Below are 27,634 nucleotides of genomic sequence, written 5' to 3'. Positions count from 1 at the left end.
CATGCGTCTCATTGGCACACAGTAGCAACAAGTGGAAGATACGGTTTTTATGACAGTTGTATGTGTCTGTCAGGAAGTCAACATCTGAAACATGAACAAGCGAAAACTGAGTAAGTCATATTTTACTTTGTGGTGTTGTTGTGTAATATTAGGGTATTTGGGAACATTATCATTGGAGAAACCAGACATTCTTGTAAAATATGATATAATATCTAAGTCCTTACGTGATGAACAACAGCGTGGACGAATATTTCCAATATTTATACTACTTAATGTATCTGCTCCACTACATTTCAGTGACGGAGGTATTGCACTTTTTACTTCACTACATTTGTTTGACAGCTTTAATTATTTTAGAAAGTTAGCTGCTTATAAAACTCAGTACATGTTTAATAATTAAGCCAGTGGTACCTCATACACAGACAGTTGTTTTGTGGCTTGTTGTTACATTTCAGATGTCTATGATCCACCAAAGAGACACGTAGATTCACGTTGTCTGTGTTTTTAACTTCAGTCAAGGATCTGAGTTCTTCTTCCACCACTGCCGACAACAACTTAGTGACATGGAAAATGTGGGCCACAAAAAGGTTCGGAAGCTCTGGTTAAAGGTGCATTATGTAGCTTTGGGGAAGAAATGTCAGATCTTCATTGGCTGAAAACTAAAAAAAAAAAACTCTCTTTGTTTTCATGGCCCATAAAACTGAATAAACAAACTAAGGACAGCACAATTTCATACTGTTTTACTTTGTTTACATGTGGCGGACCCTGCCACCTGTCTAGCTTCAAACAGTGGTCTGGATAGGGATGGGAATCGAGAACCGGTTCCTCTTCAAAACCAGTGTCCTTGGAATCGAAAGCGTCGAGACAGAAGTGCTCTAAAGTTTGGTTGTATTTCAGGCGAAAAGACGACAAATTTCCATTTCATCAAAGGGGGGAACTACCTCCAGTATGCAGAAACATTTGGCCACACAGCAATTCATTTGCAGGACTGTCGCGTGTTGATACACTACTACTTAGCGACGCAAGTTAGTCAAGCAGCAGCAGAGCTAACGGGACGCCATCTGTTATTAATGCCGGAGGTAACTTTAAACTCTCCAGGCAGACCAGGCTCTGTCTACTTAGTTAATGTGAGCGCCATTTCATTGTGTAAACTTTTACTACACGAAAAATCTCCATTGTCATTGTCCGTCAAATTTAGATGATGTTGGCGGTCGGAGTCCAGCTGGCTCCGAGGCTGCAGTAGCTCTCGTGCACCTCTAGCTACTCCGTTCACAGAGGCAGGGTTACTCAGGTAAGGCACTCTTGATAATCTGTCAAGGCACACACTAGCGTGCCATGGCATACTGGTTGACAAACGGTCAACTGGTTGACAAACTGGTTAACACAAACAAATTAATTTGTACTTATTCCCTCACCCAATTAGAATCGATAAGAGAATAGATAAGGAATCGGATCGATAGGCAATATCGATAATGGAAGCAGAATCGTTAAATTCTTATCAATTCCCATCCCTAGTTCTAGAGACCCTATTTTCCTCTGAGGACAGCTTGTCTATATTTATGAGTTTGTTTTATTACCTCATTAGTACAGTAAATATCAAAATATTAAAATAGTGGGTTTGAATTTATTGCACCAAAACTACATAATGCCCCTTTAATCTTCATCTGACCACGTATTTTGTTTTAGAATCTTATCATATGTTACAAAGTTAAGCTAAGTTAAGTCCCCTCTCTGAAGTGCAGTGGAGTAAAACATGTAAAGTAACAGAAAATGGAAATAATCAGTAAAGAGAAATAGAGGCTCTTGAGTAATTGTACAACTACCTTTCTTTCCGTCACTGGAAGATGGATTCTTAGAAACGATGAGTCAGGGTAAAGAGGCTGACGCAAATTAATTTGTGCAACCCTATAAAAGAATGTGATCTATTGACACTTGTTACACTGCATGCGTGTGTGTGTGTGTTGGCCCTTTGTTCACTGTTCCACTTACAAACAGTTTTTTGGTCCATTGTAACTGGAGCATAGACTCGTCTTTGTGCAGTTTGAATGGACAGCGGGCTGGCTGAGTGCAGAGTTTAGCACAGAGTTGAGCTAAGAAAAGACAGCGGACATCTAAAAAGGACAACAGCTCACTGTGCCTCTGTTCTTCGGCTGCTGGACTCGATGGTCGTTCACTGTCTAAAGCTGAATTTCAGCCGTGATGCATCTGAAGGTTCATTCAGTTGAATTAGGCCTGAAAACGGGACTGAAACTTTAAACAAATCACTGTGTGTTCAAGCAAAGTCAGTTCAGTTGTGTCATGAATAATAGAAGCATTTAAAGGTTGTCATTTCAGATACACATCTGTGTTTTTACTCTGATTAGACTAACTGCTGGTCAGCTCAACCTTTATCCACCCAGAAATGATGCACGCTCAACACTATTCTGTACTATTTCTGGATATGTGAATTATTAAAAAAAGAAGAAAAAAGACAAATCCAGGATGCATTTAGCCTAGCGTAGCACAAAGACTAGAAGCAGGGGGGAGTGCAAGCCTGGCTGCATCAAGTCCATTACATGTCTTCAATGTGAAAACCAAAAAAAAGTAGCCTCTGTGAATCTGCACCTCCACGGTCCCCACGGTCCCCTGTCTCTTTCGCAAAATCATTAGTCTATATTTAGTTGAGGAAATAAATATCCATCAGTGTTTTCAGAGTCTAATAGGTCCCAGGGGCAGAAACATAATCAAACTCTGCTCAGGGCTCGAGGGGCTGCAGTACGGAATAGAAACGATGAGAGTTTCAGCAGATGAGGGTACAACAACATTCCTGAGATGACTCTACGGAAAAGAAAACATGTTTTGTTTTTCACGAGACAAAGTGAAAACTAAATGTTTGCAGCTGCTGGTGACTCAAACGGCCCACATTATTCTTTAATTATCTCTAAAATGTATCTCACAGGGGGAGTAACCTGACTGAGACCGCGGCCGTATTCAGAAATAAGCAGGTTAATGCAATAACAGAGCGATCCACACTTGTGATATATATCGCTCTCTTTAAACAGCTTAGTAACAAGGTTATCAATCATTCTGTGTGTTTCCCTGTTTTAGTGAATGAAGCGCCCCATGTTGTGAAAGACTACAAAGTAATTTCCTGTACGTCACCCTTCAGTCTATGGGAACCGACTGTCTCATCATCTGTAATCATCTCATGTACAGACACGTCACAGTCAATAAGACATTTATCATTTAGACTTGAAAGATTTTAGCATGATTTCTTTATTAACCACTTGTGGACCATCCGTGGTAAAAGACACAAAATCTAAAAAGATGCCAAACCTAGTAGACACGTGAAGAATTTAGGAGGATTTAGAGACTGACAGGAGTTTACAGTTCTTCCAGAGGGCAACTTGCCGGACTGCACTATCGTTTAGCATGTTAGCGTGTTAGCGTGTTAGCATGTAGCGTATCAGCACGCTAACATGCGTAAGTACAGCTGAGTAGAGTACAACTGAATTTTCTCTGTTGGGTGAACTGCTCCTTTCAAACATTCCTCCAGCTCTTTCAATTACTCCCTTCCAGTACGGCCTTCCTTTTTTTCATTTCGCACATGAATAAGATTCTCACGTCTTCACCTTGCATCATCGAAGGCATCATCAAAGATGTTTTTTTTTGCAATCGTGCTGCCTCTTAAGTCTGTAGACATGTTTTGAATTGATCATTTGGGGAACAGGAATGTCTGAGCCAAATTCAAGGCAATTTATCCAACAGATGTGGAGATATTTCACTCCGAACCAAAGAGTGTCAGAGAAAAATATGTCCACAGCCGTCTCGCTTTCTACAACGTTAAGCAATTTGTTTGATTTTTAAATTGTTCAAATTTAGGTGTCTGTTTTCTCTTTCTTATTGTTGAATTCATAAAGTCACCACACCTTCATTTACATCCTAAGACACTGATATCTAATAAATTTGACAAAGGAATATTTCTGCCAGCCCTTAATTAACCATCTCTTCTCTCCAGGTTTCAAATGGCTTGGGAGCCTCACCAATCTCTCCATCCGCCGCCCATCAGAGAAGCTCCACATCAAGGAAGCCCCAGAACAGGATGGCATCCACTGCGGTGCCGTATCATCAGTGGGAGGCCACACTGTGGATGACATGGAGAGCTGCCTCCACAGCCCCACTTATGCCAGCTCGAGCGAAATGTACACACACGTGGGCACTGTGCCCCGCAGCCAGAGCCGGAGGAAGGGCTGCAAGAACCTGAAGGAGCAGAAGGAGCAGAAGAAGGAGGAGGAGGAGGGGGTGAGTGGAGGGCCGAGCCAGTGGAAGGCGGGGGAACATGTCCGCGACTCTCCTCTGCTCAGTGCGCTGTCCAGCCACAGTTTGACCAGTCTGGACCAGCCTGTGCCTGTTTCTGCGCCGGCCCGGCCGCTGCCTGCCACCCCACTGCTCAGCCGGGCTTCACCTTTGACCTCTGCACCAAAGAGTTGCCTCAGTGATCCTTCAGCCGACAGCATCAGGAGCCAAGAGGCATTACCATGGAGCAAAGGTGCTTTAGAAACTGATAGACCTGTGAGAGAGCCCTTGAACATGGCAACCAACGCCCCCAAAGCGTCTTCATCACAGGATGTGTATGTGCCGATGGATCCGATAGCTGAAGCAGCTCACACTCACCTGATGGACGACCTGACTCAGAGGCAGCGAGGCATCACAAGCAAACAGGAAACCTCAAAGACTTTAAATGGCTTGCATGAAAATGAGAGCACTGACAGGTGAGAGAGTTTATTTATTAGACTTTCAGAAGACGACGGTCCCAGAAATAGACTGTGGTTTGATTCGTCAACCAGCACTACAAACATCTATTCAAAGGACGTCACTTGTCTTATGCGTTTAAGAATCTGCCATGGCAGTGAGATTATTTCAACCTGTCTCCACTGCAAATCAGCTAGTTTGGACAATTTTCAAATTGAGATAATAAGATTTTCTGTAGGTAAATTTACAAGTTACAATCAAAAACAACTTTAAAAAAAATAAAGATTATAGCTTATGATAATGCATACTCTTTTAATACTTAATATATAATAGTATGTTTCAATTGACGTCAAATTAAAACGTTCAATTGTAGTTTAAAGGAGCACCATGTTGTTTTTGGGGGAAGGAATTTCAATCAGAAATTCACCTAAACAAACTAAATAAACAAACTTGCTTTGTTTTCTGCTCTCAAAGGACAACACAATTTCATACTGTTTTACTTTGTTTATATGTGGCGGACCCTGCCACCTTTCTAGCTTCAAACACTGTTCTGGGGCCTCGCTTTCCTCTGAGAACAGCCTAGTTTATTCAGTGATGGAAAAAAGACATTTCTGAGTTTGTTTAATTTACTATTGTTAATATAAAAAATACTGAGTTTCAACGTCTGCTCCAATACTACAGTGCGCCTTTAATTGTGTGAAACTTGTAATTTGATGAGAATCAAGTCAAGATATTTTACGTCGTGCGTCATGATATTAAGAAAAAATGTAGCAGCTCATTATTTCGACAGTGAAGTCGTCACATTGGTAGAAAAAGTCACGATAATATCATATAATCTTGCCAGTGCACATGCGCAGTGGCTCCCCGCCTGCCCGCGGAGGTTCAGTCAGTCAGCTGGTTGAGGCTCAGCGGCAGTGCGCGTTGGACTGTGCGGGAGAAGATGTGTGAAGTCGGGGACGCGAAGTGTCGGTCAGTCCGCGCCGGCGAGGGAGAGAGGAGGTGAGAGGAAAACTGATATGAGCTACATTAAACCAACTTCTGATATACAGTCAGCAACAGTGTTGATAATGAAGTTTGTCTGAGCAGCATCTCTGAGATCAGTGTCAGAGCAGGAATGTGCGGTATGTCGCCGTCATCTGTCGTCTGTTAAACTGATCCGAGACTCATTTGCATCTTAATGTTTGAACTTGGATCGTTTTTTTTCCCCTGCATGTCTGGCGCATGTAGAGCGGAGACAGACACAGCTGAGTGTGATGCTGTGAAACATGCAGAGAGTCTGAGCGGTAAAACAAAAAAAACATTTACAACAACTAGTTGAATTTGGAGTCAGTGTGTTATCAGGTTGTCTACAGTCTGTGTGTGTGTGTGTTTGTATGTGTGTGTCTGTGTGCAGAAGTGCAGGCCGATCAGTAACTGGACCGGGCTGTGTGTTACATAAGAGCAGGAATTTGATCCTGCTCTGGTTTTAGTCAGAACAGTGATAAGACTTGTTTTGGCAGCCTGGTTCACCTCTCCTGTCTGTCCTACCTGCCTCAGTCTGTCCTGATTTATACCTGGCGTTGACCTAATGTTCTGCCCTGCGAAACTACAGAAGCTCCAGGTCAGAACAGAAGAGCGGAAGCATGGAAGCTGAGAAAAAAGGGGGCTCTTTTAGCTCTTTTAGGCTGGGCAGCAACTGTAAAACCGATAGAAAGGTTGCAATGTAATTTTTTTTTGTAAAAAAAAAATTAGGCTTATTATTTTGACTGAGAACTGAGAATTCACACAAAACAACAATAGTAAATGCAGAATAGCCTAGAGTGTTTCAAGAAAATTATAAATATGCTTTTTTTACATTGATAATAAGAAGAAAAAGAATAATGTTTTTTTATAATAATCAATAGTTTCCAGCTAAGTTTATCTACCAAAGCACTGTGCTGTATGTAAGATTTGGCCACCTGTTGAATTCATACAAACAAGTGGGGGGCAGCATGTCGTCTGTCAACTGTAGCTGCTGTGAGCCTGTAAGCTCAGTTAGCTGTGCAGCTAGCGGTCGTATTTGTGAACTGTACCTGGACAAAAGTACAAAGTGGGCAGTGGCATGATAACGTCAATAAGTGTCTCTGCAACACAATACTTATACGTTTATGACATCGTTTTTTGTTTTGACATGTTTTATAAAAGCAAATCTCACATATTGCACCTTTAATATTTGTACTTAATTACATTAATAATTTGATATATTTAAGACACTTATCTGACTTAATTAAAAACTTGATCACCACGTTGAATGAACTTCATTAGAGTCACAAAAATGAAACGACAGCCTCTATCAGCTATCTGATAGTAAGCCGCCTTTTATGCTAAGCTAGCTCGGCTGTCTAAAGCATGAGCTGTATTCTTTTCCATCATGAATTACTTTAGCCGCAGCCTTGACATTTGATTATGTGGAATTACAGACTAACCGAAATGTCCGCTTATACAAATGATTATTTTTGAATTACAGATAACTAGGAGAAAATCCAAAGCTAAGGCTCGCTGCGGATGTCTCGCAAGCTAGCTTTCACCTAACATAGCCGTCTTGCTTTACCAATCTAGTTAGCTTCAGCCTTGTAACTGCAAATTAAAATGCTGTCAAAGAAATGACGCATTTATGAAATATAATATTCAACTTACAAAGTTTGAAAAGCAACTGTATAAACTGCTGGGTTGATACTAAACTGGCACGATAATGATTTCTGACTAGGTCCTGAAGTTTAGGCTGTATTTAGTCAGGTGGGCTGTTAATGTGTTTAGAATTATTATCATCAATAATATCAGATCTTTGCATGTCAAGCTGATGTTCACAAGTTAAGTTTCTGACTGAGCTGATCTTTAAATGATAGTCCGTGACTGGCCAGATCCTCGTCAGCAGCTGGTGATTTCCTGAACTGGTTCCTGTCACAATGCGAGTCATTTGTGTTTCCTAGTTTCTGAATCAGTCATAGCAGAAGTGGTTATTGAGGCTAACCTTGACCTTCGTTGAAAAAGTCAAGACAGGCAGACCGACTGTTTCTTTTCCCGCTTTGTGTTTGTGTTTCTGTGGTAAACTTCAACAGCTTCTGCTCTGTGTGAGCTCAAGACATGTAGATGGTGTCACATTTGTTTTTGGTTATGAGAGCTTTGAACCACATCTAGTGTCTCTCTTTCTCTGTGTGTGTGTGTGTGTGTGGATGTTATGAGTGTGTCTCCTGCAGTGGTTTAGGAGCTGCTGGCTGAGAGTGCAGGAAGTGTTGTAAAATGTGATGCTGGTTTGGGGAGCACGGCCCCCAGGCGGAGGGAGTTTCCCCCTCGCCGGGATCTCAGAGCAGTCCAGTTGTGGTGGACAGTGCTTCTCCACTGGTTGGCTGTGGTTCAGTGAGATTACCTCAGAAACGTCCACAGCTGTCGTTCACTGAACCGTCAGGAGTAAATCTATATGTGCTTATCTGGTGGGATGACTTATATCTGCATCACTCTCTTATTGATATTCTCTGTTGATACATTAGGTGATGGTGACTTTACATGTTTTGTAACTTTAACCTTGACAGAATGACTGAAACGCTTGTATGGGTGGCAGAGGTTGTTACAGACAGTTTGACGTCTTATGTACTATAAGTTAGAACCCAGCTGATGTACTGGTTGGAGCCATATTGGTCTATGACCGATGTATGGTTATCAGCATTTATGTTGCCCTATCTGCAATCACTTTTTAAAGTATTTTTTTTTAGCAAAGATGAAAATGTGGGAAAAGATGCTTGGGATGATTTATTCAATTTCCAGTGAAGTTCAGTGTTGAGTTATTTTATACAACAAAGTTTATTGTTAACTGTAAAGTATCCTGCTACCACTACATGTCCTTGTCACAAGTGTTTGTTTATCACTTTTAAGTGATCATTGCCAAGGTTTTGTGTAAATTGGCCAATTTACCAGTGTTGGATTTTTTTTCTTCAAATATTGAGCCCAAACATCGAGTATTTCAGTTTTTAAGCTGCTGGCTAGAAAGAGAGACAGTTTGTCATTGAAATGGCTTTTCAGAAGTAACCATATCAAAAACATCCAAACATGCTTAAAATTCTGTTATGTGCACTGCTAATGGTGGGCCGAAGGTAGGCAATAAAACATTTTAGAAAACAAAACATTTTAGAAAACACGGCTCTCCAGACGAGCATCATTCCCTCCCTGATTCACCAGGATTCACACTATATGAATCTGCTTTCATATAGATTGAAGATATAATACTTAACGTCTCTGCATTATAAAACCGCTAAAGATTTCGTTGAGTCGTGCACTTACAATAGCCGATACTCTGTGCTCTGCCAGCGCTCGACTCGTAACGAGGGCCAGATGATGAAAGGTTTCCAGACATTTTCTCGTGATAGTGAGTGAGAAGTTATTTCTTGGTCTCAATAAATCAGACTTGTTTTTTTCTTTAGAGCTCTGATTATTTAATGATCTGTTTTCTTTCTGCTGATGAAATAATTGTGTCCTAATCACAAGAAAACACGACTTGTTTTGAGAAAACAAAATGTCGGAAATAGATACATGCACGTCCTCTCGAACCTCACAGAGAGTAGCCCAGGGTTTAGTCTGATGGGCTCCATACACATACGAGCACAAACAAAACACTGACTGCATACAGTTTGTGAACAACAGTCGGGGAGTTTCTCATGCAGTGTGCTTTACTTGTGTGTTCGCATCTGCTTGCGTGTGTGTGTTTGCTGTCCGTTCTCAGAGTTTGTGTTTGGGAACAAAAGGTCACCTCCCTCGACGTGACTTGTGGAAATATGCAGCGGGTTGAGGAAGAGCAGAGTGACGAGAAGAAAAAAAAAAAGAAGAGCCATTGCCAACGTGCAGTTTCACACTTTCACATCACCGCTGTCAAAAAGAAACAACGCAACTGCCGCTTGAATGTTTTTTCTCTTTTTTTTTTTCTTCTCTAATGTCAGCTGAAAGTGCAGAGCTGAGTTTTATAACTCCCAAAACCATCAGACTTGGCCAGAAGCCAACTGTTTTGATTGCTGGATGGACATTGGGGAGAAAAGACGTTTCCTTTGCTTCAGTCCTGAAAAACAGTTTGACACAGCAGTACAAGTACTCCCCATCCTCCCTGAAGAAGTTTGTTGTGTTGCAAGCTGTTGCTGGGTGGTGACGGATTAACACACGGCTGCTGTCAGGGAGTTGTGTAACAGGACAGGCAGGAGACAGAAAACCGTACAGCCATACTGCTACTGCTACCAAATTTGCACTGCTGTTAAAATACTGAGGGCTGGGTATTCAACCTAAATACTTCTGTGTTACCAACCACAAGTGTGTATAAAAATATCTGGCAAAAATGATAGACCACTTTAACCCAGACTGAATATGTCAACAGCTGTCAGATGGGCCACAGTATAGTTTGATACAGATGTTCATGGTGCCCAGAAGATAAATCCTAATAAACACTTGTGTCAACAAAACGTACGTAACTGAGGCAGGATATTTGACAGTTTGACTATAAACTTACACTTAGACTGTCCAAAGTAACATCTCTGCACTGAAATGATGAAAGTTTTTATTGGGCAGCATCTGTGCTGATACCGATGTATCTGTGAGACTCAATGTTCTCTGTAGTAAGCGTGTTTACATCACAATAGGTCATTATACCCTGCGGAGGAAACTTCATAAGAAACTATATTTTGAAATGAAGTTTACCATAATTTAGGCAGGAAGGCCAAAGTGAAAAAGAAGCATTCAAGAGTGTCCTGTACAAGATACAGGCAGGAGCCGATACCACAAGTATAGGTTACAAATCAGAATTAAACAGAAATGTGATCATAACCCCATGAGGAAAGTGTTTATTCCTTAGAAACAACCTAAATTTCACCCCCAAAGAAACCTAAGAGCTGCCTAAACCCATGAGAATAAATAAATAAAAGCAATCTAAAACCCTTTGAAATGGTCTTTGTTGATTCTTAATGAAAATAAGTCCTGGCAACAAAGACTCAGTCCGTCGGTCCACAGCTATTCCCCGGACTCAAACATCTCAACAAACACCTCAACATATTCTTGATGGATCGGCATCTGCTCTGCTTCAGGTAATCGTGGCCTCCAGAGGATGAATATCAACTTTGCTGACCTCAGTCAAAATCTCATTTTGTCCAATACTTTGATTTATAACCAAATACCTGCAAAGCAACAAAAATCCCATCAGCCAAAGCTGTACTTTGTTGTTAGCAATTGTAAACATGCTACTTTGCTAAACTGTCATTGTGAACATGCTAAACATCATCGTGTTAGCACGCTGAAGTTAGCATTTAGCATTGCTGTGCCCAGGAACATCTTCACAGAGCCACTATCATGGTTGTGGACTTTGTAGCCAAAACATGACCATCACCTCAAAGATACATTAAGTGCTTTACTCAGAACAGTGGTGATTGAAAGCTCTCCTGTCTTAGTGCTCCAGTGTATAAAATATCATCATTGAGAAGATTCATACATGAGCAGTAAAAGTGATTCATGATGTAAACTTCACATACGTTTCTTCTTCTTTTTTCAGCCTGCAGAACCTGACAGACAGCGGTGGAGAATATGTGAAGGTGAGCTTCCTCTTTACTTGACCTCAAATCTATTTTAATCTTCAGTAACACACTTATCTTGTTTATCTGTGACTTCCTTTTTACTGCAGTGGAGCCTTTCTCTCTTCCTCCTGTCAAAAAAAACAAAACTGTTTCTGTTCCCACCAGTGGCAACGCTCTCAGTAAAGGTTAAGTTAAAGCTCTTTTCTGTCTGCTGCTGTGATCCTCCACACACGCAGGCTCTAATTCAATCAGGGCGGGTGACAGAAAGGACTCGGGGTATGTGGCCCTCTGCAGTGAGATACTTTGAAGTCCCCGCCACCGTTGCCGCTGGTAACCGCGCCGGCCTCGATTCGGGCCGGCAGCGCTGCCTGGAAAAGGTAGAAAGAGACACGGAGGACGAGAGAATTTCCACTTCACTGACTTATAATTGGATACTTGACAAACACACTCGTCTGAATGGTACAAGCTGGCAATGAATGATAATGCTAATGAAATTAAAGCTATTCATTAGGGGCTTCCAGGTCTTTTACCCCTCAAACACACAGACACACACACACACACACACACACACACGCACACACACACACACACACTGTTTCCCATTTTGTTTTGAAGTGGCCCTGGCCTGGTGCCCAGCCCTTGATTCACAGTCCAGTGGGACAAACCATTCTGTCAAAAGTGAGGGGTGAGACGTGTCAGAGAGAGGAAAAACAACATGTCACCTACATAACAGTGTTATAACAGTAACTAGTGTGTGTGTGTGTCCCAAAACAAAAGCATTCCCAGCCCATCGTTGGTGTACACTCTTGATATACAGTATCTTCGTTTTTGTGTGTGTTTGTATAAAGACGTGTCCAACAAAGCACCACTGAGTGATGACCCCCGTTGCACAATGAGGTTGCCACGGCGACGAGTGTAAGACTCCAGCATGGGTTTGGGTCTCGGACCCCCGGTGCCCCCAGTGTGGATGCCAGTGTGGGAATGCCAGAGCTGTCCATCCTCCCTCCTCTTCCCCCCTCTGTCCTCACTTAACACACAGACGCTCACGCATATTCACACAAAAACAGAGCTGAGGAGGCTGCAGCTTGACCAGATTTACCCATAATGCTTTTTCCCTCAAAGGACGAACATTTCAAGCAGGTTTTTGAAGAAAAGCGAGGAGTGTGGGAGTTGAAACCATAGTCGGAAGCTGAACATTAGGCTCTGGACTCATGTTGTTGTTGTCTCTGTGTGTTTGTGTGTCTGACTGTGCGCCTGTGATGCCCTTTCAGTTCTCCAAAGACAAGTTCTGGTTGGAGCCGGCGTCAGAGAAGCTGAGGAAGCAGTTGGAGGAGGAGCTGAAGCTGAGCGGCACCAACCTGAAGAGCCACGCCTGGTACCACGGACGCATCCCCTGGGAGGTCTGTCTCCAACACACACACACCCCGAATTCCCTCTTTATTTAGCGCCACCACCAGGTGATCACTTCATACAGTGGAAATTAGCATTTTCTCCCAGGTCCTACTAGGCAGAGGTGATAAAAACCTGTGTCTACTGCAGAGTCAATTGACCTGGGTGCAAATGCCGAGTTTACACATTCCCATTGTACACAAAAGCCCAATCTTAGTGGGTTTAAGTGGGATAATTAAGCAGTGTAAAAGCGGTACTGGAATCGAAGTAATCTGAGTCATGCAGCAGATCATCCACAAGGGGGAGCTCTGACCCAATATTAGATGAACTGATTCTTAGTTTAAAGGTACAATCTTGCTCACCCAACCTGGATTAATGAAATGTATAAGCGAAAAGGAGCGATCCCTCGATGTAGCAGCATTAATACAGTACACAGAGTATTACAGCTACAACCACCAGATTACAGCAGGTGAATGCAAGTGTAGCAGCGATAATCTAATTACCCTTTAATCTTTTTACGATACCTGACTGACAGGCTCTTCTGCATGACAACCTTATGTATCAGAAGTGTGAACTGAATATGAAATATCCTCATCTTATTGTCCTTTTCCTCCTGGACTGACCCAACAGTCTCTGGTGGCTCACGCTCAGGGTAAAGGGTTTACACTAACAGCTCCTCTTCACGTGGAAACAGTGCATCTCTTGTGTGTCGTGAAAGAGCAGATATGAACACCTCTTATCTGCTCTGAGACAAGCTGTCTTAACAGACTTACATAACCGCTCCAGTTTATGCAAACCTGACATAAACTGGATAGATAAACGTTTGAATCACTTCTTCATTGTATAAGTCTTAATCAGAAACATATAAATGCTGATTTATGTCTAGGAACTAACATACCTTTACCCAACAAAATAATAGTTCAGCCAGCTGGAAACTCTTTGTGATGTTGGTAAAAATGAATCCACGTCACTGCATATATATTTATGTTCAAATGTCACATATACTCCAATAACCAAAGGAGATTGGAATTAGGGGTGCACAATATGGATTTTCCTTCCCCAGTACCAAATGAAATTGCTGATTTAATATTACAAAGCTCTAACTAGATTTGTTCTATCAAATCTCTTGACCTTTTCCCTCTTCTGTGAATGTTTGTGGAACATGTTTTGCAAATTGCAGTCATGTTGTCTTCCTCTGGAAATGTAAAAAACTAACATGTAAAAAAACAATCTGCATGGGTTGTTTTTGTTGTTTCCTTTTTCTTCCTCTTCCTCTTCCTCTTCTTCTTCTTCTTCTTCTTCTTCTTCTAACCCTCTATGAGAAGAACTTTGAAAGTGAATAACACAACTTACGATATCAAAGTCTGTAAATTCTTCACTTGTTAAGTCAATGAAAGCAATTCGGTGTCATATTATTGTCTCTATTTATCAGTTAGAATTTCACCAATACCAATAAAAATATATTGTACATTTCCCAATATCAAGTCGATGTTTATCTTGCTTCCCGATTTATAATGTTCCTTCAGGTGTCGGAGAGCCTTGTGGTGAACCACGGTGACTTCCTCATCAGAGACTCTCAGTCCAGTCTGGGCGACTTTGTCCTCACCAGCCACTGGGAGCAAAAAACACTTCACTTCGTCATCAGGAAGACGGTGGTTCAGTCCAGTGAGACGTATACCCGGGTCCAGTACAGCCTGGAGGACGAGGCCTTTGAGTCTTTACCTGCTCTCGTTCACTTCTACGTGGGCGGCAGAGCGGCTCTGACCCGGTGGAGTGGAGCTCAGATTCACCGGCCGGTGAACAGGACGCTGCCTCTCAGCTACCTGGAGACGGCCTTCTGCACCGCTGTCAGTCCCCCATCCTGCCACAAAGGGCTGATGAACGGCGAGGAGAGGGTCTGTCCGAGAAGGTGGGGTTTCACTCAGAACTTACTAGAACACAGAGGATTTGTCAGAGTGTCTGAGATCATGCTGCCACCCTATATTTATACCTCCACACCGCTGAAAGTTGTAGTGATCTGATTGTGAATGTGATATCTCTGACACACTATGAAGGAATTTTTTTTCAAATTTGCTCCAAGTATCCACTATGACTCAGGGATAAACTGATTAGAATTTAAAGTGCTTGTTTTGTCTGACCAACATCCAGAAATACCCCCAATATTACACGTGCAATGATACAAAACAGAGAAATGCAATCTGGAGACTTTGCCTCATAAATCACTTGAACAGTGAATCAGTTATCAAAGTTGCCATTTACAAGTTGATTAACTGACGGATCAGCTCAGCTGGACTTCTAAATAGACAGCTTGGAGCATCCTGTTTAATCTAATCAAGTTGGATTTAAGTCAAAAGAACGATTTCTCTGTAGTGTAACTCGTTTCACTACTCGAGTTTAGTTTGAGTTTACTTTTCTGTAATCAAGGCTCATTAGCTGTATCTTTCCCAAGTGCTTCGGTGACAACACTGTATTTGGCAGCAAACACAGACAGAACTTTTCTTTAAATCTGAGAGAGTAAACATGAGGATGAGCTACAAATTCAAAATGACATACTTTTTCCTGTTTTGTGATGGTCTGCCATCTGTCTTTCTCTGTGTCCGTCTCCATACAGTCCTTCCTCTCTCCACCACAGGGGGGCAGATGGAAACAGAGAGCAGGACGACCGGCCTCAGCTGACTGCTGGAGAATCCTCACTCTCTGTGACGTACAACAGTGAGTTTAATACTAAACTAAACTAAACTAAACTTAAATACTAAACTGAACTCTTTCTGCTCTTTGCTTTGATGCCTTGTTTCAAATGTGAGCCAGTAAAATAGTTACATCATTAATAGGCAGTAGGCGGTAGATTATTTGTGTAAATCATTTAAATTAGATTTATTCCCTCAGGCCTAACAGGAAGCAAAAAGAGTGCAATTCTGGGCTTGCCCACTGTCAGTTCATTAGTGAGTATTTGGAAGTTTTACTTTGTGGCCAAGTAGACACACACTGCTGATGCACCAGTAGTGGAGTTTGAGTAAAATGTTTTATTTCATAGATTCTTTCTGCGTCAAATAGAGCCTAACAGATTCAACGACACGGCTGATGATTTTAGTTCATTACAGATATATCTGTTTGTTAGCTTATGTGTCAGGTGATAACTAACAAGACTGAAGTATCTTTCTTGTTACAGAAATTTCAAAAGATGAACCATTTCATTTCCCAAGTAAAGATGTGCTCACACCGCACACACACACACACACACGTCTTCATCAAAAGTTTGTTATAGTTTAAAGTACTTTATTATAGTTTTAAAGCTGATTTTCTAGTTTTTGCTTTGTTATCTACAATAATTACATTTCCATTGGGGGTAGCTGCTGCTGTTACATGTTCTGACGATGTTACATTAGATTAATTTATACTCCTCTATGAAAAGTTTGCAGGAGAAAATGATTAATGTGCTTTAGATGTTTGTTATGCACAATGCCCATATTTGCCTAAATCCTTCAGACTCATTCAATACCATGCTGCTGAGGAATCTTCTATGGTCTGCATGGCTGGATTTCTGTAATGGAAAAGTATATAAACTATCCTCCTAAAATGTCAATGTAAAATGTCCTATGTGATGTAAAACAGTAAGCGAATGTGAGAAGTAAACAGAAACTTCAAACACAGAGGCTTTCCCTCCAAGTGCTATCTGATTCCAATAACCCAAAACTAATCCAACGATGAAAGTAGTGTAAGAAGACACCAATAAGCTGCTGGGATTTGGCTGTTCTCCTCAACGACACGATCGGTTTCAAGGCACAGAGCAGTAATAATTAAGCATTTACACACAATGTTCTCGTCCTTGTGCGTTAATGTCCCTGCAGTAAACACATACAGCTGTGTGATCTGAGGTTTTCTTCAGTATAGCAGAAAATACAGGGAATTATAAGATGTTTGATACAGAACTAGACAAAGATGGAAAATAAGCATACTTTTTAATTAGTTTAACAAAATATTTGTTTCAGTTACCACTTAAAAATACAGTATCGTAAGAAAAAGTTGGTATAGGTAATTGAATGCTGTGTACATGTGTTGTCCATGGAGTGGCTAGGATACAAAAATGTGCAGACTGGTGGCACATGATGTTACATTTATTGAAAAATGTATGCAAAGGTACACATTTATATAATTACATTTTTGTGAAGCAGTGGATGTGTTGTATGGTTGTGCAGCACACAAAACCTGCTCTTCATATGTGTAAAACAAAGCTTCAAAATAAGGCCTCTTGATAAACAATCACAAGATAAATGTGCCACTTTTTAGAAAATATATTTTACTTCACATCAGTTAAGTTAATGCAGTAATGTAAGAGGGTAAGTTGTTGTAAAATGTTATGGCAAAAAAAAGAAAACTGCAAAAAATCCTTCAAAAATATTCATGGATATGGATTAATAAATTGTCACAAGTTGAATCTTAAATTATTTACAGATTTTTCAAATGTCCTGCAAACTAACAAAAATACAAACAGAACTCTGGCGTATGAGGTTTGTGGGTGCATTCAGCTAACGCAGTCAGGCCTGTTAGCAAACCAGTGTAAGACTGTTTATGAGAAATCAGGATTCTAAACATGTGACTACCCTGCCATACTCATTATTCCTTTTTGACTTTGCTTCGACAAAACACTCTACGCCACAGAAACTTCACTGCAGAGATGAAAACAATAAATACTAGCGAAATAACTGCAAACAGAAATGCCGCCACATCAATCGAATGGTACTGGATCATGGACATCTTGTAAGAGTCTGTCCTTAGGTGCTTCGCACCTTTGTGCCTCATGACAAACTCGATCCAGAACATGGCGCGGTCCAGTGGCTTCGTGGGCTGATCTCTGTGCAGGCTGGACAGTGTTTTCATCTTCTCCCTGTAGGTCGGCTCATAGAGAACCGCCTTCAGCGCCTCCAGAAAGTTGTCTTTGTTCACAGTTGCAATGTCTAGGACTTTAGCCACACCTCTTGCTTTCATCCTGAAGAAGTTGTCCTGCTGGTCGAACATGAGGGGCAGGCCAACCAGGGGGACGCCGTGGTAGATTGCCTCCTGCATTCCATTGGTGCCGCCATGGGCCACAAAGGCTCTGGTCTTGGGGTGTCCCAGGAGGTCGTTTTGAGGCAGCCATTCCAATAGTAAGGTGTTGTTACCAAGGGTGGATGGTCTTTTGCCTTTGTGCCTCCAGATCACCTTCTGAGGAAGTTGGGCAAAAGCAGAAGCAATCTCCTCGGTGATGTCCTCAGGAAGTTTTGCCACCAAGGTTCCTAATGTCATAACGATGACCCCATGTTCACCAGAGCTCTGGACAAAATCCTCTAGTTCCTTAGACAGCGGCTTGGAGGGTTTGCATTGGAATCCTGACATGTAGATGATGTTTGGCATGGTGGGTCGTGGGAACTCAAAGGTAAAATCGTTCCTCATCAGCCAGATGTCTGCAGACTGAAACAGCTCCATGTAATGCACATCGTTCCCGAAGTAACGCTGGACAAATGGTGTGTAGTTTGGGTCCGTGACATACCAAATTTGTAAACGGGTGAAGAAAAAGTAAAGAATGTTCTTGAGTCGCTGGAGAAATGTCATCTTGTCAGTCAGCTCTGTCCCTGGTATGGGGACATAAGAAAATGGGGAAGGTGCAATCGCATGATGCCCCTCACCCTGAATGGTCCACCTAACATTAAAGACAAGTGGAAGACCCAAACGGTGACCCAGAAGCACCCCTATACCAATCGCCGGATCTGTCAGAACCAAATCATATTTGTCATCATGGAGTCTCTGCATCATTGTGGTATTCTCAAACAGCTTCCCCAACATCTCAAGCGACTGCTTATTCATCTGATAGAACTGCTCCACCAGTTCGTACTCCAGAGATATACGGGTCCAAAGTGAAGCACCTTGCCGCCGCATGTTCATCATTCTGATTACAAATGACCCAAACTGTTCTTCATCAAAACCAGAAGGAAATATAGTGATGGACTTGTAATATGGGGACTCTGCCTTGATGTACCAGCTGTCTGATGGCCGCAGCACTGTGATTTCATGGCCTCTGGAGTGAAGCTCCTCGATGAGGACTTTCATGTTGATCCAGTGGCTTCCGTCCACAGGGCACACCAAGACTTTCCCTCCGTCTACCAAGTGTAAAGAGCAGAGCAGCACCACAAGTGCCACCAAGGTCGGTTGTTGCATTTCTGAAAGAGATTCTGACAAGAGATGTAGCGATGTTAGATCTGTCAAGGGTTTACAATTATGCAGTATGCACCCACTTAACAAACAACTGAACACAAAGAACTGACAGCTTAGATGGGCTGATAAAGGAACTGGTCAAGGGAATTGTCTTTCTTTCAATAGATCAAAACAACCATCCTAGATTTATTTACCAAGCTCAAAAAGCCCTAGACACTTAATACCTATGAGAGGTGAAAAATAGGCGATAAAGGCTCCTGCTGGCAGATGAAAATGCTCCTTTTTCATACACTAGAATTGAGAGGGATTGAAATACAATATTTAACACATATTTGATCATAGAACAAGTACCAAGATCATCAGTCTTCAAAGAATACACACGTTGCAGGCGTTTCCTGTACAAATCATTAATTCATGTTCCGTTTAAGCACACTGCCAGTGTTACAAAGTGGCAGCGTAAGGGGGTGAGGAGCCCCAGCAGAACGCGCTTTCCCCCTCTGGCTTCTTCCAACAGAGCAAAGACCAGCCAAAACAAACCCGATGCACACCAGTGCAATTCTTTCCATAGAGGATTTTCATTATTCTTTCAGCACACTGCTCCAAGACTTGCATACCGGCAATTGCATAATACAGTTCAATAAGAGCTTCCTATTACACAACTACACAGTGTGGGATTTCCAGCAGCCAAATCCCAGGAGGTTTACAGAGGCTGCTTGCATCTGGTGGATGTTCCCGTTCTTGGGTTTCACAGCTTTGTGTTCGACTACATGCGGTGCTCATTAATGATAGGTGTCAACCTTTAAAGAGTGTTTCATAGCAGCTGCATTTTGTATTTACACGGTCGATGGTCAAAAGACATTAGGATAAGAAACCCTAATTGTCGGTAAAATGTTCCACTTTCGCTGTACAAAGGCATTCAAACATGTCATTATATGATGTTAGACTACATTCTGTAATGTTGTTTACTAAAGGCAACATGTACTACTTTAACAGCTGAGACTGCCTGTACTGAATACACACACTCTCTGTCTGTGAGGAAAACTAGAGTCAAACTCTGCCGTTTGTTAATTTCTGTAAGCAGGAATCGTGAGGCTATTTTGTTAGCTGATAAGCAAATGTTATTCCAAAATAATGAGTCAATGTTCTCGCTTTAATTATGCAGAGTGATTTTTTTTGGTGGGGTTCATTATGTTTCATGTTGCCGTGGGTCATGAAACATAAAGTCCAGTCCAGTTGTTGTTGTTGAGCTTGTCAGTAGGAAACATCTGGAAGTCGTATATGGCTCAGTGAGACTATGAAACCATAGCATCCATCTGCAAGTACTCAGCTGAGCATTCCATTGATGCATTTATACATTCCAGTAACATTCACATGGTCAACAACTGCACTGACGGATTAGTACAAGTTTAAAAACTTGGTGTTAAAACACCACAGGGTATGTTTGTCTCTAAAACACATTTACTGGTCCTGATTTTTTATCTAAAAACTTACCGAGAGCGTCAGAGTCAAAGGATTTCGTGTCGACACAGTCCTGTTGTTGTTTGCGTGTCCAGCCTCCCTCACAGCAGACAGCTGACTGACTGACCGGCGTCCAGCTCTGACGGTCAGAGCAGCTCGGAGGGTTTTGTTCCTCTAGTAGCGTGTCTAAAGTTCAGTGTGTGTAATGCAGATGCAGCAGCAGGTTGGTTACACAAGGGAGAGCTGATTGGGAGAGAGTCTCACGTGGCAAACTCTGACTTTGAACTTCAGATGTATTACCGAGATAAGTCTGTTCTGTGGTCACAGGTTAACGTGAGCAAAGGCAAATTAACCTGACAAGAGGTCTGGAGAGATTGTTTTTGTTTTAAATCTTATTCAATCACATTTCCTGCCTGCTGTCATTTCTGTGAACACGTCACAGTTGTAGTTTCTCTGACTGTAACAGTTTTAACTCAGTTTAAAAGATGCTTGATGAAGCTCTTTGACTGAAAGCTTTCTACAATAAATAAATATGATATTGCGCAAACTGTGCAGTCACTTTTACTGTTTATTTTTCATTACTGAACCCCAGCTTCAGCACCTCCAACGAGCCTTCATTTAGCTGTGAATTTCTCTATATGTATTCATTGTTTTAATTAAAGAAAAGGAAAAACAGGACCAGCAACTATAAACATTAAAGTGTACATTAAGATTAAAAGTGTTTTAAAAATTTAAATCTGCTTCAATCACTTTAGACATTTTAAGATTGATAGTGTATTGTGAGTCCTTATTAAGTCAGTGTATTGTAAGTTGAAGGTCATCATATTGTGTAACCAGACAATGTGCATGAACTACATGACCTCGTTCATTGACTTTAAAACGCTCGATGTGTTCTTTTACGAGACAAATGAATTACACATTAAAGCAAATATGTTTCACGCAGAAGCTGAGGTGAACAATTTTGTCAAGATTGTCAGGGGTTGAAAAATCTTTAGAACATACAGTCTTTCCTTTTAATGTTTTTATTACATTTTAATTTATCGAATGTTAAGAATTGTGATCAAGGAATAACTTAAATGCTGGGTGATGTTTTTTTTTATTCCAGAGTAACGGTCTGTTGGCTTGACTAAAGTGTAGCTGCAACAAATTTTATGAAATGATAAACCATTACTGCTGGTGTCTCCTGGGTGTTTTGCTCCAGCGGTTTAAATATAACGTGCCAGTGCTTATGAGTCCTACAAATAGCCGAATCCACTGAACTAAAAGACCAAACACAACCACATGTATCATGCCTCCAAAAACTACTCAAAACATACATTACATTCTGAATGTGATCTACACTTTAGCCTCATTTAAAGGTAAAGTCTGGTGATATTCAATATTGTTCTATCTGTGTGTAAATTCCATGACGAAACCAAAAACTAAACTAACTAACTGATCTTACAAGTCTTGTGTGTGTATCAAGGCTTCATATATTTTAAACCTCTGTGCCATACGGCTCAATTGTTGTCCAGATATTAAAACTACATCAATGAGCCGCACCCTTACACTGGCTGAAGTGTCCTTTATGCACCATGAACACACACACAAACACCGTCCTGCCACAACAATACCCACCAGAGCACCCGGTGTGGATTAATCTGCCGCTGAAAATAGACCCAAACAAATGCGCTCCTCCTCCTCCATCAAAGTTGATTAAATCTAGAGCTGCTGTAGGAACCAGTGGAGTAATACCTTCAACATTTGATGGCACCAAAGAGTAATTGGTGTTGACATAAGTGTAAAAAGCGTTAATAAATGTTCCTTTTCCTTATCTCCTTCTGTCTCCAGCTCCACAGACTAGAAGTCCCAGCATTAGTAGGGCACCCAGCATGGCTCCATCCCCATCCCTCCCAAGGCGTTTGGATCCCTCCGGACCAGTGCCCTCTCCCAGCAGCACCCTCCACAGACAGTTTAAAGACAGACCCCAACCTCATCTGAACCACGACTCCCCATCCTCTGATGCAGGCGGGAACTGCTACACGGAGCTGTACCCCGGCCCTCAGAGCTACGTGGAGAGGCTGCGGGCGGAGGAAGGGTCAATGGGCATCGATCCACTGAGGGTAGAGGAGGGGAACGTGTACTCCTCGCCAGTGGTAGAAACTGTCTCATCTTTCAAACCGAACAGGTACCAGTCGCTGCTGATGCCCAAGGAGAATAAGCCCTTGGAGGTGGGCATCCTGCGAAGGGTGAAGGAGCTGCTGGCTGAGGTTGACCCGAGGACGGCGGCCAAACACATCACCAAGGCAGACTGCACGGTACTGTTAAAAGTGGCTAAAATAAGAATATACAGTGCTAAAGTACTGAGTCGGCCAACCGTGGCTCAGATGGCAGAGCGGGTCGGCCTATGTTCGGCGGTTCGATCCCCGCCCGGCCAATTGTGTCATGGTTGTTGTGTCCTTGGGCAAGACACTTTACCCTCCTTGCCTCGTGTGAATGTGTGTGATTGCTGTGTGTTTGAGGTGGTGGTCGGAGAGGCCGTAGGCGCTGAATGGCAGCCACGCTTCCGTCAGTCTGCCCCAGGGCAGCTGTGGCTACTATTGTAGTTTACCACCACCAGTGTGAATGAATGGAACCTGGAACCCTGTCAGGCGCTTTACATGCAAATCCAATCCATCATTGTTAAAATTATGCAAAGTAATGCTTTTTTCCCCTGTACAACTGTCGCTTCCTAAAGAAGCCAGAAGTGGACCAATAATCATGTTCCTGTGTCTCCCAGGTGGCCAGAATTCTAGAAGTGACTCCGGAGGTGCAAAGGATGATGGGAGTTAGTTCTGGGATGGAGCTGCTTACGTTGCCACACGGCCAACAGTTGAGACTGGACCTGCTGGAGAGGTGAGTTAGGATTTACAAATGGTCAATACTCAACACAAATCGACAACCACGTCCAACCAGCTGTTTGGTACTGAAAATTGAGCCGGCGCTCTTTCCTCCCTCCTGCAGGTTCCAAACCATGGCGACCATGTTGGCTGTGGATGTGTTAGGCTGCACCGGGACGACCGAGGAGAGGGCCGGTCTGCTGCACAAAATCATCCAAATCGCCGCCGAGCTCAAGAGCACCATGGGCAACATGTTCGGCTTCGCTGCTGTAATGAGGGCCTTGGAGCTGCCGCAGGTAAACATGCATCTCCCAGACAGGAATTCAGTTTGATTTGATTTATGGTTATCATAAAATACAGGATGGGCAAACCGAGGTGATGATATTGAGTATCATCACTTCCTTAGTAATATCAGAATAACCCCTGTCATTACCCTCTGTACATAGAAAAATTCGCACTCTCATCCTACATTAATATAATTGCACCACCACAACTTTATCTGTCTTTATCTTTAATTGGTAGTGTAAAACTGTACAGATTGCTCACCCATAAGGTGATCTGTGCCCTGTGCTCTGTATGTAAAAGTTGACAGTCTGACCTGACAAGACAGATATCATTAACGCTTTATATTTATAACTGTAGAGGAAGGAATCAATCATGTATGAGTACAGTTACATTTCTCATATGTAACTCCATTGCAAGTAAAACCGCTGGTATTTTAAAATAGAAAAGTACAAAGTATTCTTCTCAAACACAACTCAGAGTGTTAGTTTCTTTTGTGTTTCATGTTTAATGCATTATCAATAGTCCGAATTCCCCCAACTCCTGCGCCTTCACTAGTCAGCGCTCAGTTGTGATTTTAAAAGTAACAAAGTACACTGTATGCTGTAATGCATACAAGTAAAATAATAGACTTGAAAAAATACTCAAGTACCCAAAAAAATGGAACTGTAATGTATTATAGTAATTTATTTAGCTGCAATTAGTTAATTCCACCCCTAAGAGCCCTGGCTTAAGTAGAGACACAGTATATATGTTGTGTCTTTGTGGTTGGTTTGTGTCTCTGTAGCTTTCCTTTCAACCAAGCAATGTTGACCTTCACTTCATACAGACATCCCTCAGTAATCCACCCATGCTAACAAGCAAAAGAAAAACTACCTATCATCTTCGGACTCCAGGGAGGGACAGTCAGATACACCACCCTGGCCCCACCTCTACATCTGAAACTGTCACTGCCAGGTTTTCATTGTGATGTTTTTTTGCCTCTCAGGTGTCCCGTCTGGAGCAGACTTGGACGGCGTTACGGCAGCGGCACACGGAGGGCGCCATCCTCTATGAGAAAACTCTGAGGCCGTTTATGAAGAGTCTGAACGAAGGCAGAGGTAGAGGGCCTACCGCATGTTTCAAGCACTGAACAACAGCATCAAACTTGGTTAGTCAGTGATTCCTGATGGTCAACTTCCTCACAAACAGCACTGACTCTGTCTGTGTGTCTGTCCGACAGAAAGCTGTCCGCTGTCCAATACAACCTTCCCCCACATCCTACCCCTCCTGTCTCTGCTGGAGAAGAGCATTGCGGTGGGTGAGGGCACGGAGCCGTGGGAGACGGTGGAAGTCGGGGTGGACGTGGTCATGTTCCACCTGGGGGCGGCGAGGACCATCGCACAGCTGGGGGGCATTTACCGCTCCAACGCCGAGAGCAAACTCCAAGGTAATGTTGTTGATTGTCACAAGGTTATTCCAACTTTAAGTAGTAAAATTTCAAGTTTTATTCAAGACAGTAGAGAAAATATATTTTAAAAATTGGGGTCAAACTAAAAAAAAAAAAACATCAGCAGGGACTAAATTATTCTTTCTTTCACTAAAAAATTGGCTGTTGCAGGTTTCCAGGAGCAAGCAGAGGTCCTGGAGCTCTTCCTGACTGACTTCCAGATGAGGCTGTTGTGGGGGAGCAGGGGAGCCGCGGAAAGCCAGGCTCTGCGATACGCCAAGTTTGACCAGGTGCTGACCGCCTTGTCCAACAAGCTGGAGCCACCTGCCAGACCACGCTGACCACAGATTGTTTTTAAGATTTGTAACTTTGTATATCTAGGATGAGCACCCTTTTGTGTTCTCAACCCTACATGTGACGGTCCGTTGGTCACTGAGCAGCTCCTCCTGGCAGTTCCAATGACCTTCCAGTTGAACTTGAGCAAGGCAATAAAAGGGAGAGCAGGATGTTTGAAACAGGAAGCCTCCAGCCACAAACACTTGATAAGCATCTAGTCTCAAACACGTCGTTGCCTTTGTGGGTCAAACCCTGCCCACTTCTAACAGACTATGAAAGCTGAGGGTGAGACTAACCTTTCGCCTGGTTCTCTGGAGCTTGTTGGGATTCAGATTCTTGTTCAAAAGCAAATCAGCAGGATGAATGTTAGCTTCTAATTTGATCTCATGCTAAATATTTAATTTCTAACATTTCAGTTCCTTTAATGTTGAAACACAAAGCTGAGTTTGTGTTTGAGTCTGGGTTGCAGCAGGATGATGGAGGCACTGTAAGTATGAAGCGGTGCTGCACCCTGGAGGACAAAAAAAACACAAACCAAGAAGCTGCAGAATTTACAGTTAGACCATTAGTCACTTTGAAGGACAATTACTTGTCAGCTATTTTGATAGGTGATTAAATATTTTAGTCATCGTTCAAGCAAAATGTCAAACATTTGCTGGTTCCACCTTCTTAAATGTCAGGATTTGCTGTTTTTCATTGTCATTTATGTCGGTAAATGAAGAGTCTTTGGCTTTTTGAGTGTTGGTAAGACAAAAGAAGCAATTACAAATAATTGGCAGGTAGTTCAGTTCGAATAATTGGTGACGCCCTAGTTAACCATCCTCATCACAGTCTTGTTTACCACATTCTATATTCTTAACTGAGGATGTGAACAATTTAAATGTGTCAGTGGAAATTAACTATATCCTGCCAGCATCTTTTATGTAATATGTTTAAGTTTCTTACCAGAGGACTTCATCTGTCCCACAGTGAACCAAAATGTGAAGATATCAGTGTATATATGCAACTCTGTGCCAGGTTATGTTGTCGTACAGTGGTTTTGTTCTGCAGGAAAAAAACCAACACTTTTATGTTAGAAGAAGCCTGAGACCTGTTCATGAAAATAGTTCCTGAGATGAGGCTGTGCCTCAGTCTGTTGTGTAGAAATGTGTTTATATCTGCCTGAAGGCTGGACCTTCCCTAAATCTAGAGCTGTATTAAGTGTATGTCATATTGTACAACCAATAACAAAATAACATACTATCCACATTTCCATATTATGTATGTATGTTTATCACCATGTGTTAATTGTTAGGATTTTATCATTTGAAGTGAGTATTTAATGAGATTAGAGGGGCTGTAATCAGTGCTGGGGTCACTTCACTTTCTGTTGATACGTCCTTTTTTCTCAGACTGCATATGTGATTATCACTATGTCAGTGAAGTGAGTGAACTGAAAGTGACCTGACCCCAACAAGTACAGTTCACAGGTACTGAGCATTTCTATTACCTTACACAGTATTAATGTCTAATATTTATCTGAAATGTGAAAATAAAATAAACATGTTTACCTCAGTATCAAGCCAGTTTATTGGATAAAACTGTTAATGTATATCTGTCAGAGACACGCCTGATGCCTGACCCATACAGCTTTCCAACACTTATTTGAAGAGGTCTGAGATCGCAATGGATTGTGTTTGTATAGTGCTGTTCTACTGCAAACTTCATTTAAACATTCAACCATTCACACATACGCACACTGCAGACCAATGGAACAGCCATAGCACAAAACAATCTCTGCTTGGGCTTCTTTCAGTAATGCCTTACATGATGGACAATGATGTGTCAAACCAAGCTTATCTGGAGTGTTAGAACATGATAAAAGAGAGTGTTGAAGGCTAAACTCTATATTTGTATGCAGCTTGTGAAAGATGTGTTTATTCTACCATGCAGAGTATCAAAGAAAGGCATTGTGTGGACATTAGAAGTATGCTGTGAAGTAGAGTTGTGAATATTAAATAAATGCACAACTTTGATGGGCTGAAGCGTGTATGTGTGTGTAGATAGATAGATAGATAGATAGATAGATAGATAGATAGATAGATAGATAGCATGGCAAGAGGCCATGAGCTGTGCATAAGCTGACTAGGTGTTAAGTGGACTGAAGACATCTGCACACACACATCTGTGTTTTCATCTTGTTTGTCTCAGCTGAGACTCAGCCATTTCCTTTCCAGGGCATGAAGCCAAGATGATTGTTTGAACAAGATGGGACTCTGGGCATCCTCACAGAACAGCAACAGACATGTATAACAAAATAATGGGTTTACTTAGGTATCATGGCCGATGTACACCACGTGTCCTTAATTTCCACATTACCACCACCCTTTGCTGTATAAATGACATTTTCTATGATCTACTCTACT

At 42.0% G+C, this 27,634-nt stretch overlaps 1 protein-coding gene and 1 pseudogene across 2 annotated transcripts; one reads left to right on the top strand and one right to left on the bottom strand.

Annotated features, from left to right (window-relative positions):
• On the top strand, window positions 1-26,783 carry sh2d3cb (SH2 domain containing 3Cb). 2 transcript variants are annotated; one of them, XM_030417004.1, is made up of 12 exons: window positions 1-110; window positions 3,998-4,751; window positions 11,267-11,306; window positions 12,560-12,688; window positions 14,204-14,586; window positions 15,289-15,389; window positions 22,155-22,621; window positions 23,083-23,198; window positions 23,307-23,478; window positions 24,453-24,564; window positions 24,687-24,893; window positions 25,065-26,783. In XM_030417004.1, exons 1-12 carry the CDS (start codon window positions 92-94, stop codon window positions 25,232-25,234), a joined length of 2,670 nt encoding a protein of 889 aa, XP_030272864.1. In that variant the 5' UTR covers window positions 1-91; the 3' UTR covers window positions 25,235-26,783. The 2 variants fall into 2 exon arrangements, with proteins under 2 accessions (XP_030272864.1, XP_030272865.1); XM_030417005.1 differs by lacking the exons at window positions 1-110; window positions 3,998-4,751 and adding an exon at window positions 5,409-5,730 and having other exon boundaries at window positions 25,065-25,234.
• LOC115581711 (UDP-glucuronosyltransferase 2A2 pseudogene) lies at window positions 16,618-20,541 on the bottom strand (annotated as a pseudogene).
• Window positions 26,784-27,634: the final 851 nt, after the last annotated feature.

The sequence above is a fragment of the Sparus aurata genome, chromosome 5 (assembly GCF_900880675.1).
Source record: "Sparus aurata chromosome 5, fSpaAur1.1, whole genome shotgun sequence".
In the NCBI taxonomy this organism is placed as follows: domain Eukaryota; kingdom Metazoa; phylum Chordata; class Actinopteri; order Spariformes; family Sparidae; genus Sparus; species Sparus aurata.
This window is presented reverse-complemented; position numbering and strand designations above follow the sequence as displayed.